This window comes from Sminthopsis crassicaudata, chromosome 2, assembly GCF_048593235.1.
Source record: "Sminthopsis crassicaudata isolate SCR6 chromosome 2, ASM4859323v1, whole genome shotgun sequence".
NCBI classification, from domain to species: Eukaryota; Metazoa; Chordata; class Mammalia; order Dasyuromorphia; family Dasyuridae; genus Sminthopsis; species Sminthopsis crassicaudata.
Window position 1 is genome coordinate 564,728,870 of NC_133618.1, and position 14,934 is coordinate 564,743,803.

The window sequence follows — 14,934 nt, forward strand, 5'->3', positions numbered from 1 at the left end:
ATGCAGTCTTCTTTTTATTTGTTTTCCTGGAAAATTACCAACTTCTTTCCCTGATGCTGCCAGAGCTGAGGCTACTTGTAGAATGCCCTTTGGGAAGCTTTATTAATTTAAGGCACTTCATGCTTTTTAATCTAAGTTCAATTTGATTGTTCATCTAATCCAAGGATAAAACTGCTTTTTGACAGCTTCCAAAAATCAAATCTATCCTCAAAGACTTTTAAAAGTAAACACTCCAGTATAGTATATAGCATGATGAATGGTGGGTTTGGAGTTAAAGGATCTAGATTCCTATCCTAGCTCTACCCATTTGACCCTGAGCAAGACACTTTCTTTATTCCTCAGTTTCCTCATCTATAAATGGAAGGGTTGGAGTAATTTACTTTTATAGTCTCTTCTATCTCTTAAGTTTATGGTCCTGTGATTACATTAAGTCCCAAGGAAGCATCAGGTGTATTTCATGCAAAGATATCAGCACCCTTCCAATAAATGTATGACCTCTCAGGGCTACTTTGAAGCATATGATGCTCACATGTCTGGATTCAGTCATCTTTGTTAAACATTCATAGATTTTTACAGTCACACTTAAAAATCATAATAATACAATTACATACAACTTCATATCTCAATAGTGAACAAGTCACTTATCTTTCTCTGAGTTTCACTTTCCTCATATGTAAATTGGAGATAAAATACACTTCCTACCTTACAATGTTGTTATGAAAAAAGTGTTTTGTGGAAACCAATTTGCTCTATATATTTCAGCATTTTTTCATTTTATATTTTATTTTTATTTTTATGGTTATTATTAAACACTTAATGAGAGTACTTTGTAAATTTTAAGTGCTATATAAATAATAGTAATGGTTATATTACAATTTACTCAATATTTAATGAAGGCTTGCCAATGGATTTACACTCAGAGCTGTTTTTTTAAAGTATAGTCTTTTTCATGACTCTATGAAGATAGGAAATTACTCTCAAGGAGAACCAATAAAAATTCTGTAGAGAGATCTTGGTCTAGAAGCTCTGAGGTCACCACTTGTTTCAAGTACTTAATCTCTTCCATCTTTCTTGCTCTGCTCTGACCTAAATTGATAGATGACCTGGAAAGGCTGGAGAAAAGTTCACAGTGATAGCAAACTAACTTATTAGGAAATGAGGATGTAGCCATTTCCATATGCACAGCATGCCATTGCTCCTGATTGGGGCACATTTGATCTCATTTTTTTTTCTCACAAAATCCACAAATGAGTAAAAGCTTAGGAATGATGCAGAAACTGTTTAAAATTGGGACTTCACCATTTCTAAGCCATTTCTAAAGGACTCTAATAGGTTATTGACCAGATGAATAGGAAGATTTAAAGTCTGATGGCTCTGAGATTTACCTGCTTACCACTCCACACTTAAAAAGAATAGAAAGGTTATCTTGTAGACTATGCAAGAAGGATGTGCTTGTCATATTTCTATGAGGAGAACAGCTAGGTGGTGTAGTACCAGACTTAGAGTCAGGAAATCTCATCATTCTGAATTCAAATACAGCCTCAGACATTTACTTGATGTGTGACCCTGGGTAAAACAATCTATTTGCCTCAATTTCCTCATCTGTAAAATGAGCTGGAAAAGGAAATGGCAAATCACAATTCTATCTTTGCCAAAAAATAAAAAATAAAAATAAAAAAACACCAAATGATGTCACAAAGAGTCAGACATGACTAAAAATAACTGAACAACAATAACAACATTTCTATGAGTATAAAGCTCACTTTCAGAGACAACCAATACTGAGCACTTTTCATTAAAATGTAAACTCATTAAAGGCTGCACAATATCTGCTTTTTTCTTCATATAAACAGAGTTTAGACTGGGTTATAATAAGTGTGTAATAAATGCTTGTTGATTGAAGGAAGGAAAGAAGAAAGGAACAAAGAAAACAAGGACATAGTTAGTATGTATCCTTATAGATAACTAGCCCTATTCACCCATTGGTGAATTCTTATCAGAGGCCTCCATATTTGGGACCATCTCAGTCTGCCTATGTTTTATTCTCTTTTGGCTGTGCTTTTAAATATCCAGACTTTTCCACTCTGCCCCTGTATAGCTACCTTCTCTTCCTATCCCATCCTACTTTTCATCTCCCTTTTATGTGTTGTCTTGCATCAAAAAAATGTAACATTTTGGGGGTCATAAACCATATTCCTTTTGTTTGCATCTGTATCCCCAAAATTTAGCACAGTGCTTGTCACAAGATAAATGTTTAATAAGTACTTATTACCTGCCAGCCATACAATGAATGTATGGTTATTCAGGATGTGAACCCAAATCTTCTGCCTCTGAATCTTTTTTCAGTGTTCTTTGTTTTAACAATTCATCTAATTCAATCCTCTCTCCCAAAGTTCTAGTTCCTTTTCTTATCCCATGAGGGTCATAAACCCCAAAAACCCCAAAGCAAAAAGACCTTCCATGTTCATCTATCCTGGGCCATATCTCATCTCTGCAACTCATTTGAGTTTTGTAAACCTACAGGGCACTTTCTCCAAAGTTACAGAAACACAAAACAACTGATGCTCTGAGTGAATGTGAATGGCATCCATTGCCTCTACCACAGATGGTAGGTAGATATGTGTTCCTAATGTGTGGAACTTTTCAGTAAGTAGAAAAAAACCCCATTGGGACCTTGGCATCCATAGGGAGGTTGACATGTGGGGGGAAATGATGGGAGAGCTATTTCAGTGAAGAACAGTGGGACCCCAAAGATGTCATGCTGATGGCACACACTAAAAATTAATCTCTTTACAAATTGGTTTTCTATCACAAAGAATTTTCATCTAGGCTGTCAGTGAAGCTAAGTTCAAAGTAGAAGAAAAATGGAAGAGATTCAGTGTTTCAAACAAGTGGCAAGCCCAGAGTACTCGGCATCAGGTCAAGGGCTTCTATATACTGTTTTGGATCAATTTTAACTCATGTCCCACTGTGGTACCATATGTCAATACCCCCTGGTTGTTTCCAAGGGAAAGCAGCATTTTGGAGATAGGGAGAATGAACTGACTTTGAGGCAAGGTCCTTCAATTCCATGTAACTCAATTTAGCACAATATCCTGTAATGGAGAAAGTGGTTTTGCTTGCTCTCTTTGGGCTCTTAGCCAGCCCTGCTGCTTTGCTTCCACATGCCTCTGAGACTCACCTTCACTGCCACCAGCATCTTGTCCTTGGTTGGACTGAGGTTGTAGCACTCTGCCAGAAACACCTTCCCAAAAGCTCCTTCACCCAGCTCTCTCTTCAACACAATGTCTCTCCTCTTGATGTGCTGGACGTCTGCAGATGGAAGAAAGGGAAGAAATAAGAAGGGTTCAATCCTTTACATCTGTGCTAAATACCGAAATGTTACTGTCCAAACTGTGTGGCCAGGAACAAGCATCTTAATTTCTTCAATTATAAAATAAGGTATAATTATTCCTAAGCTACCTATTTCACAGTATTGTTGGAGTAAGACTGTTAAAAACCTTAAAGAGTTATGTAAATATGAGCTATGTAAATGGTAAATTATTTTCAATCAATCAGTCATCACCATCATTGTCTTCATTTTCTATATGAATGATGTGGCAGCATAGTACTCAGGCCTAGTGGTAGAAGCAACACGAGATTTGCTATAAGTATTTAAGCAGGTCAAGCCTGATTTCTAATATAGATAATTTATCATCTTACTATTCCCTACCATCTGGGAGGGGTGGGGAAGATGGCTGAGCTTCTGGTAAGGAAAGCCTTATGAGCTTCTCATAGGAAGGCCCTAGATAAATATAAGGGACTGTTACTGTTCCAAATCATTTAACCAGTTAATTAGAGCCCCATAGGAAGCCACTTTCAGCCCCACCTCCCCACAATTTGTTTCCAAAGAATGCTACAATGAGATTCCAGTAGGAACAGGTCTTGTAATGAAAGACACGTCCACAAGGGAATACCCGTTGACCTTTTCATTAATTGTTCAGTAGGCAGAAGCCCATTAGAGATCTATATTAATATTATTATGTTACAAGACCAAGCAAGAGGCACATCTCGCATAACTTGGGCATAGAAATAGAACTGACAGTAGAGGAAAACATGTCAAGTAGTCCTAAGTAAGCTACAGAAAATGTGATGGGAAGTATAGATTGTGTGTGTGTGTGTGTGTGTGTGTGTGTGTGTGTGTGTTTGTCTTTTTTTTTTTTTTTTTTTTGGTTTCATTTCAAAGTCCTTTTCAGAATGAGTTATGAAAACATTACTATTATTCCTATGCCTTGAAATTTCAGGCTTTAGGCAAGAGTTGGACTAGATGATCTCCTTGTTCTCAATTCTAATATTTTATGACTTTTATTTTTTAACACTTGCCTAGAATAAATTCAAAGTAGAGCTACCTTAATATCCCCAGAGCTCATTATCCCCGGGCACTGTGTGCTTGTCACATATAAAGGGCTTATTGATAAATGCTTATTGACTGACTGATTGACAGATGACCCATCTGGAAGGATTTAGGGGTAGTAGTATTTGCATATAGCATTAGTTATTTACAGCCTGCTCCCAAATGACCTTTCTAAAGGTTTGAATGCAAGCAAGTTTTCTTTCCATAGCTAAAGCTCACTCTCTCTCTCTCTCTCTCTCTCTCTCTCTCTCTCTCTCTCTCTCTCTCTCTCTCTCTCTCTCTCTCTCTCTCTCTCTCTCTCTCCTCCTCCTCCTCCTCCTCTCTCTTTCTGTCTCTCTCTGTCTCTTTCTTCCTTCTTTTTCTCTTCTCTCTCTCCTCCTCCTCTGTCTCTCTCTTTCTCTGTTTCTCTGTCTGTCTCTTCCTCCTCCTTTCTCTCTTTCTGTCTCTCTCCCATTTTCAATCTCTATCTCTCTTCCTCCTCCTCTCTCTCTCTCTCTCTCTCTCTCTTTCTTTCTCTCTCTTTCTCTCTCTCTCTTTCTCTCTCTCTCTCTGTGATTTCCTTAAATCTTCCTTTTTAGCAACAGGAGTCACTGATCCCTGCTGAGTAGCTAAGTAGCATCAGCTTTCCCTTGCCACCAGACTACCTGTACACTAAGCCCAGCACAGGATTACAGTCCAGACACAGGCCTCTTGCCATCTGGCTTCTTGCCCCTGCCCCTCACCACCAAGCCATCTGGACACTACTCATAGACCAAGTCCAGGATGCAAACATGGGCTAAAGGCAATGCTGTCCCACTGAGAGGTAGAAAAATCAAATTACATTAAGATTAAGTAGACCCTGAATCAGTTCCTTCATTGATGATTGAGAAGTGAGTAAATCAATCACACCTCTGCTCTTTTTTTAACCACCAGCCCTAGACATATGAATCTCCTAGTCCTTTGATCCTGATTTTTCTCTATTCTGCCTGGCCATCAAAAGGAAACCAGGATTAGGGCCCAGATATAGGTTACTTGCCATTGTCAAGTAGCTGGCTATAGGAAATGGAGAGTAGTGAGTAGAGGATGTTTCCAAGTTGTAAACTGAATGAGGGAAAAGGGAATGAGGGGAATGCTCAATAGAAAGAGCAATGTTCAAAATAGTATGCTGGGTTAATTAGAAGCCACTTGTTTCCCCTCTATCCTGCTTTCACTTTTTGCTTAGGCCATTTTAATCAAATTAACTCTCGGGTATCACTATCACTGTTACTGACTAAAGTATAATAATCTAGAGTTTGATGACTACCACACTCTCCCTTCTCTCAGAATCCCTGTAGTTTGGAATTGTAGGATGCCCAAGTAGAAATTCTCTTCTTTTGTTATCCCTTCTTAGGACCTCATATCAGCCCTACCTTGATTTCATTCAGGCTTCCTCTTCCATTAAGTCCTATCTCTCCTCTCCCCATTCAATGGTGAATGAACTGTTCTTGTTATTTGATTTTTTCCTCTCATGTTCCTTTTATTTCTTTGAAATCATAGAAACTGCCTCCCCCAGAAAACAATGTATCTCTGGCCATCTCTGCTTCATTAATACACATTCTGTCATCCCTTTATCACCACCCCGTTCGAAACACTGGACCTGGTGGAAGAGCAATGTGTCTTCTTGCTCACTGACTCTTACAGACCTTGATCCAGATATATCACCTAATCCTTACCTATTTGTAAGGATTTTCTCTCCCTCTTCTTAAGGAGGTCAGACTAGTTTCACAAACTAGTCTCCATTCTGATCCATCCTCTTTTAGTTAGGGAATTTATTTATATGTTAATTTCCCCAAAATTCCCTTGCTTCCCCATTTATTAATCTTATCTCCCATGACCCCATGCTAACTTCAATCTTCATCCATGCTTGTGAATGATTGCACCTTTCACATCTTATCACCCATAAATATTCACAATGAATAATTCTGAAACTTTCTTATCTGATCATAAACTCCTAAGCCTTCAATTTCTTTCTGTGTCTTACTCCCTCCTACCTATTTTCTTGCCTCTTTGTCTTCACAGGCCACTTGAAAATCCTGGAATCTTCCTTTTCTTTTCTCTCACTCTTAAGAGACCTAGCTCCTTTCAAGGCTTGAGTCTTTCCTGATTTTCCCAATTGTTAGCACCTTTCAAATTACCATGTTAATATATATAAATGGTATATACTTTATATTTACAAATCTGTGTGTATGCATGCCCTCAACATGGAATAAGCAGGGATGTGCTGGAACCAGCTCAAACCAGCTCACTAGAGTTGACTGTTAAATGAGCGTTTATACTTGAAAAACAGCAAATACTACAAATCAGGGTGTGATTTATTGTTTTGTTGATTGTCTAGATTGTAGCATGTGCTAATAATGTAGATTTGTTTTTTCTTATGCATAGGAAAAAGAGGGGCTTCATGAAAGTCAAAAGTGAAGAGATGGGAAATAACACCAATTAGGCTCATAAAGCAAATATCATAAAGTTACACCCTAATTGAATTCAGTACATAGGACTCCACAATGCCACAAGAGGTTTTTTTGTTTTGTTTTGCTTTGTTTTGTTTTTCCTTTCTCTGATCCTTCTCTGCCCCATTTCACTAGCAAATACCCGATTAGATTGAGAATAAGGGAAAAGAAGAAATTCGTCCCATCACCTATGCATACACACTTTCCCCCTTTGCTATTCTTACCTCATAATTCCATTTCTAATTCAGTTCCTTCAAGAGCTCTTCTGGGAATTCTTCTCAAGGGAAAGAGCCAAAATTTTATCCTTGGAGCTTTTCAGAGAAGTTAGGGAAGTCACTGGGAACAGTTGCTGGGGTTAGAAGAATTGATATAGGTCCAAGAAGGGGCAGGCTCTGGCTAAGCCCTAGGGAATAATCCCAACTGAGCATTTTATTTCTCTCATGTCTTTGTTTTTATTTGGGTTTTTGGGTTTGGTTTTATTTTTAGATAGCACAATGCTGTTCAAAACTGACTCTGGTGAAGCCATCTGATCCCCAAGCCAAACAGTGATGGATTTTCCATGGAGGACAGGGCATCAATCTCTTTTTACTGCCTGGCTATACAGCAGGCCAGATCATGGTGCTTCAGACTCCAGAACATTGGAGAAGGGAAAAGAAAGAGGAGGGCTGGGGGATAGTGAAAGGAATTAGTTGACAGCTACTAAGCAAATGAAGGTCGTGGGAAGATATCCCAATTCTATAACTGTGGAATATGGTGTTTTCTATTAGAATGACAGGGTTTTTAGTATGGAGGCATTAATAGGGTGCCTTAAAGCTATGAGCCTAGCCTCCCCTAAATCAAGCATTAATAGTTTGTAAGGGTTGTCTCTTAGAAGTGTAATAAGGAATGCCCTCAGCAGTCAACCTCATTTCAAAAGGAGTGCTGGTTGTAACTTAGAAGTTAGAAGCATTTGTATGCATCAAAAAATGTACCTAATCCTTTTCTAAAGGAGCTTTCTCTTTTCTGGTCCAGAGGTTATGCTAATTGATAATCTAACAGCCCTGGGGTTCCATCTTGGAGGTGCACTGGATCTGGAAAATACTTACCTGAGAACATGCTCCCAAGGGAGACCCTGCTAAGGTCTGTGAAGATGTTTAAATTTAAAACTCTGGGATCAATCTGAAGCCTGCCCTATAGTTTGGTATGCAAAATTTAGGAATCATCACAGTGTACTGCTGTCTTAGATACTGTGATTATGCTGTTTGAAGATGGGAAGGTGTTACACAGTACCCCATTTATGGCTTCCAGCAGACCATAACTTGCCCAGTAGGGGAAATTGACATCTAATGGTAATTCCAGCTTTATTTGTTTGTACTAAATAGAGGTGCCCCCTTCACAATCTTCTTAGCCTCTCTCAGAATCACAGTCTTGGAAAGGACCTTTGAGTATTATGTAGTCTAACCACAACAAGAATTCTGTTTACAAACCTACTTGAAATCATTATCTTACCTTGAATTGAAGACTTGGAATAAGAGAACCCATCACCTTTAGAAGCAATTCTTTTCACTTCACTTTTGGAAAGTTCAAATTATTAGAAAATGCTGTTTTGCTTTGAGTTTTCTCTGCTCCCAAGACAATCTGCCTCATTGCAACAACCATTCCTTGTTCCTCTCTCTACCTTCTGGTAAAGGAAAAGTCTGATTCCTCTCTCTGCATATCAACTATTTAGATTTTTGAAAACTCCTCATGGTGCAGAAATTCTTTCCTTCTCTAGGTTAAAAAACCTCAAGTCCTTCTATCAATCTTCATATGGTCTGATCTCTTTTTATCATCATTCTGCTATCTCATCTGGATGCTCTCCAGCTTACCCATTTTCTTCCTTAACCAGAGAGCAGAACTGAAAGTTATGCCAGATATAGTCTGACCAGGACAAGTACAACAGTGTTATTTATTACCTTTCTAGTTCTGGATACTATACTACAGAGTAGGTAGTAAGATGGGAATCATGATAATTTTTTCTTAATCTGAAACATGGCCTAATTGTTGGGAGAAATATATTGAGGAGTGGATAATTTTCTTCCAAAAGCAAGTGCCTGAGTTTTCCCATGGCTATGCTATTCCAAAAAATTTTAATGAAGTATAAAGATAAATAGATTTGGTACTGAAATCCTGAGTTCATATGCTCAAAAAGTTATCAAACTGTGCATACTCTTTGATATAGCATTGTTACTACTGGGCTTATATCCCAAAGAGATCTTAAAAGAGGGAAAGGGACTTACATGTGCAAAAATGTGGCAGCCCTCTTTGTAGTGGCAAGAAACTGGAAATTGAATGGATGCCCATCAACTGGAGAATGACTGAATAAGTTATGGTATACGAATGCTATGGAATGTTATTTTTCTATAAGAACACAACCAGCAGGATTTCAGAGAGGCATGGAGAGACCTACATGAACTGATAAGTGAAATGAGTAGAACCAGGAGAATATTATACACAGGACCCGCAAGACTATACTATGATCAATTCTGGCGGATGTGGCTCTCTTCAACATTGAGATGATTCAAACCAATTCCAATTGTTCAGTGATGAAGAAAACCATCTATACCCAGAGAGAGAACCATAGAAACTGAGTATGGAGCACAGCATAGCATTCTCACTCTCTCTGTTGTTATTTGATTGCATTTTGTTTTCTTTCTCTGTTTTTCTTTTTCTTCCTTTTTGATCTGATTTTTCTTGTGCAACAAGATAACTGTATAAATATGTATGCATATATTGGATCTAAGATATATTTCAATATATTTAACATGTATTGGACTACCTGCCAGTTAGGAGAGGGGGTGGGAGGAAGGAGAGGAAAATTTGGAACAAAAGATTATACAAGGGTCAATGTTGGAAAAATACCCATGCGTATGCTTTGTAAATAAAAAGCTTTAATTAAAAAAAATTAAAGAAACCCTGAGTTCAAATCAAGGAAAGATGCATGGTGTGCACTTTACCAATAGTATCTTATTTGATCTTCACAATCCTTCAAGGTAGATGCCATAATTATTCCCTTTTTAATTACTAGTTGAAGTAAATGAGGTAAACAGAAGTCAAATGACTTGGCTAAAGTTATATAGATAATAAATGCTTGAGATTGGATTTGAACTCAGGTCTTCCTAACAATGCACTCATCATTCTATCCACTGTATCACCCAACTGTTAATAGATTGATGAAAGATAAGCACACTCTCAAACAAATTGATATTGGATAGGTAAATCATCCTCTGATCCATTACTTGTGTAATCTTAAACAAGTTACTTAACCTTTCTAGAATCATTTTCCTGCCTAAAAATGAGGTAGATTAGATGATCTCTACAGTTTCTTCCATCTTTATTGATATCTATAAACTGCCTAAATTATTGATCCTATGAACTGCCTAAATGTACTGATCCATAGTTCCTCCTTCCAGGTTTTCCTTAAAGCCTCCAAGATCAGGATGAGGGGAAAAAAAAAAAAAAACCAAAGGCAGCTGCACACGAGCAATTGTTGTTGATCAATCGAGAAGGCACCAGATTGCCCCAGAAAATGTGATCATAAATAATGGAGGCCTCCAAGCTCTGGGGTGTATCTTGATCCTTGCTCAAACAGCAAGCTCTGTCATTAAAGGTGAATTTTGCCCCTCAGTCAGACATGTAACTAAGTGGAAATGCCTAAACAGAATTTCATTTGCCACCTCAGTACTTTTTCTAATTACAGTTCTAAAGATTGCTGGCTGTGAAAGTCCCTTGCATGTAAACATGAGGGCAGCTCAAGGCTAATCCTTTGCGAAGGCTGTTGCCTAAGCAGCTGAGAAGAGGGAGGCCCTCAGAGGACCAAGAGCCCAGCCACTGCTTTCTCAGCTGATCTTTAATTGGCTTCCCTAACCCACCTGCCCTTTGCCCATAGCCCATTTTGAAATCTACTTTCTAACTAGACCTATTCTATTGTTCAGACCAACCATCAACCTCACTACCTTCCTATCACTTTGCTCCTCAGTCTCCTGAAGCCTTCTTGTGCATTTCTAATAGTCAGGATCTTTCCTCTGCATGTGGTCTCCATGACAAAGCTGATCTTGGTAGAAATTTGGAGATGATCATATTTTGCCACCTTTACAATTCATGATGTATTTGCTGTTCCTGTAGATTCCCATTTCTAAAATCATTTATATGAGTAACTACTCTTTTACTATAATCATCAAATCTTAAAGATGGATGCTATATCATCAAATATTCCAAAGCCCTACGGTTAAGTTTCAGTTCCTCTCAGAAAACTGAGATCTCACAAGAGGAAAATTATTTTTTAAGGTCACAAAATTGCCTGGCTCTTCTGACATCCAGCATAGTATCTTAGCATTACACTATAGTTCTGCTCATCATGGGAAGTTCTATAGCATTACTATTTCTGATATGTGAAAATGCCAGGGATAAAGTGATAGAGTATCACTTGGGGGCAGGGAGTGATTCACTTTAGTTTTTGTGTTCCTAATACCTAACATAATACTTTGCATATAGAAGGAACTTATTAGATATTTGTTGGCTATTTGAGCAACTTGGACATATTTTGCAGATAAGATGTGGCACCAAAATCAGTTTCAGATCCCTTATGACAGAGACACTACAACATAGAGCAGCAGTGATTCACAGTCCAGGAGGGAGTGAAGCTTGAAAACTACCACAGGTGGAGGTTGGGTAGATTCTTATCAAAAAAGGAAAGAAGAGAGAACAGAGGAAAGGAAGGGATGAGCACTGAGAAGTGTGTGTTTTCTTTCCACTAGGCAGACCCTAGGGCCTCTGGCTGCCAAATCACTTAGAATAAAACATTAATTCAATACCACACATTTAATTACACATGATTTGAAATGGAATTTACTTGAATAGAGAAGAATGGCCTTCCCAGAGTCCCAGGCATGTGTTTTTGTAGTAGTAAGAGGGGGGAAATAGGCTCAGCCCAGAACCTTGAGTGTAAATAGAAGCAGAATTTGCAGGGGTAATAGGACTCCTGAATTGGTCCTTTCCCCACATTTCCCAAATTACATCACTGGATTTAATATAACTTCATATCTATGAGGAACACTATAACAAACTGGTTTTTACTCTAGTCTTTTTTCTTGCCTAAATGAGTAAAGTAAAACTAAAGGCCTAGTCCAATGATCAGAATTTAGTGGGAGTAGAATTATTTTTCTCATGTTGTTGGGTCAGTATCAACTTAACATTTTGGTTGGCCCAATTATCAGATATTTCATGATGGCCTATAACCAAAAACTAATTCTCAATTACAACAGGAAAATCTAGGTTAAGTAAACTACCAAAAAGTACCCTATCACATCTTAACCATCTCTCACCAAAAATGGTGAATTATCTTTCTCATACAATAGTCACTCAATTTTGTGTATGAGATTAGAGTAAGCTGGATTCCTATATGGAATGAGAAAGTCATTTACCAGCAACTTCATAGGTTCTAATAATCATATGGGATGTGTGTCAATTGCATTCAGGAATATCGATATGTGGTATCTTACAATTATAAGTTGGATTTTTAAGTAAGGTTGTGATATTACTCAAAATCCAGTTTGGTTGTTTTTATTTTAATTAAAGGAATAGAAACAATGTCCATTATTTTGTGTATAATAAATGCTCTCCTTAAAAATGAAAAAAGGGGAAGCTAGATGGCATAGTAGATAGAGCACTAGCCCTGAAGTCAGGAGGACCTGAGTTCAAATTTAGCTTCAGACACTTGAAACTTCCTAGCTGTTTGACCCTGGGCAAGTTACTTAGCCCCAATTGCTTCAGCAAAAAAAAAAAAAAAATGAAAAGAAAAAATTCCTTGGTTGCAAATACAAGAGTCCTTGGATGACTTAAGGGTCTGGGGGAAAGGGGCAGGAATAGTATTGGGATAGATTTGGGTAGATTTCTTAATAAGGATATTTCAGGTTAGAGGGCATAAAGGGAGGCTTTTTGACAATATATAGCTTGAATGTTTGGAATGTAAGCTTTGGCCATTAGTTACCTCTCTAGAGAATTGGCTTCAATGTGGAAAAGTGGAAAGGATATTTTAATTGGGAGACAAAGAGCTCTGACACTTTCCTGGAGGTAGGATTGAAAGGTTGTGGTATTGATCCAGGATTACTTAACACTGGTCTTTTGTACTTCTCCTAACCAGTCTGTTCAGTCTTCTCAACATTCTTCTCAGTATGTGGTAGCCTTTTCTTTTGTAGTGCTCCACTTCTTAGTGAAAAGGAACTGAAATGTGGTGTGGTGTGATGACTAAATAGGTGAAGAAGATGGGAAGACAGTGAAACCAAAAGAGAAATTGAAAAATAAAGACTGGAGAGATGAGGAAGACGATATCAGAAGTAGATGGTCCAGGAAGTACCAAAAACCGTGTTGACTACAATAACAAACCTCTGAGATTTAGAACAAATGATCTCTCATCTCTGAAATATATTCTCTTTTTGCCTCCATCTTGTGGAAACCCTAGCTCAGGTATAATAGACCTTTGTTGATGTTCCCTCCCCTATTCCTCTTTGCCCTTTATCCCCCTTGAAATAAATTTGTATATGCTTTGAATCTACTTACATATTGCAAGTTACCAACAGAAAGTACATTCCTTGAAGACAGAGTTTTTTTTATTTTCATAATTGGCACAGTAACTTACACACAGTAAGTTTTTAATAAATGTTAAATTAAAATTGCTGAATATATACCCTGGACCTAAAGTTGGGCTCAAAAACTGAGGTTAGAATAAAATAACAGATCTCCAAACATTCCAGCTTCTTTTCCCACTCTCTTCCATCCCATTGTTTTCCTGTTTTAACTTCAAACTTTTTGTTTCTTTGTTTGAAAATTCTGAGCTACCAATAATAATCTAGTATTTGATAAACCCCCAAACTTCAGCTTCTGAGATAAGAAGTCACTATTTGGCAAACATTGCTGGAAAAACTGAAAAATAATGTCAGAAACTCAGCATAGACCTATATCTCACAACCCATATCGAAACAAGATCAAAATGGTTGCATGATTTGGGCATAAAGTGTGATACCATAAATAAATTTGGAGAACAACGGATAATTTACCTGTCAGATCTTTGGAGAAAAGAGGAATTTATGACAAAAGAAGAACTAGACAACATTATGAAAGGTAGCATGGATAACTTTGAATACATTAAATTAAAAAGGTTTTGCACAAACAAAACCAACAAAAAAAAGATTTAAAAGGGAAGTACAGAGCTGAGGAAAACTTTTACAGCCAGTGTTTCTGATAAAGGTCTCATTTCTAAAATACATAAAGAACAATGTCAAATTTACAAGCATGCAAGTCATTGGGGCAGCTAGGTAGTGTAGTAGATAGAGCACCAGCCCTGAAGTCAGGAGGACCTGAGTTTAAATCTGATCTCATACACTTGAAACTTCCTAGTTGTGTGACCCTGGGCAAGTCACTTAACCCTAATAGCCTCAGCAAAAAGTAAATAAATAAATGAATGAATACAACTCATTCTTCAATTGATAGGATATGAATAATTTTCAGATGACTAAATTAAGCCACCTATAGTCATATGAAAAGATGCTTTTAATCAGTATTGATAAGAGAAATGCAAATTAAAACAGCTCTAAGGTACCACCTCACACCTCTCAGATTGGTTAAGATCACAGGGAAAGATAATGATAAATATTAGAGAGGAATTGGGAAAACTGGGACATTAATGCATTGTTGGTGGAGTTGGGAAATTATTCAATTGTTTTGAAGAACAATCTAAAATTATCCCAGAAGGGCTATAAAATATACGTGGCCTTTGACCCAGCAGTGCCATCACTGGGTCTATATCCCAAGGAAATCAAAAGGAGATGAAAGAACCCACATTTGCAAAATTTTTATAGCAGTTCCTTTTGTGATAGCAGAGAATTAGAAAATTAGTAGATGTCTATCAATTGGGGAATGGCTGAACAAGTTATGGTATATAAAAGTAATGGAATATTATCATTCTATAAAAAATTATAAACAAGGTGCTTTTAGAAAGGCCTGGAAAGATTTGTATGAACTGATATTGAGTGGAAACAAGCAGAACCAGGAATACATTGT

The 14,934-nt window shown here is 37.6% G+C and overlaps 1 protein-coding gene across 4 annotated transcripts in view; it reads right to left on the bottom strand.

Moving 5' to 3' along the window:
* The window catches only part of NTRK3 (neurotrophic receptor tyrosine kinase 3), a 453,812-nt gene that overhangs the window by 75,532 nt on the left and 363,346 nt on the right, over nucleotides 1-14,934 (bottom strand). For all 4 annotated transcript variants that reach the window (XM_074295106.1, XM_074295104.1, XM_074295105.1 and 1 more), the window contains one exon: nucleotides 3,182-3,312. In XM_074295106.1, the coding sequence (XP_074151207.1) occupies nucleotides 3,182-3,312 (131 nt within the window). The remainder of the gene's footprint in view (nucleotides 1-3,181; nucleotides 3,313-14,934) is intronic.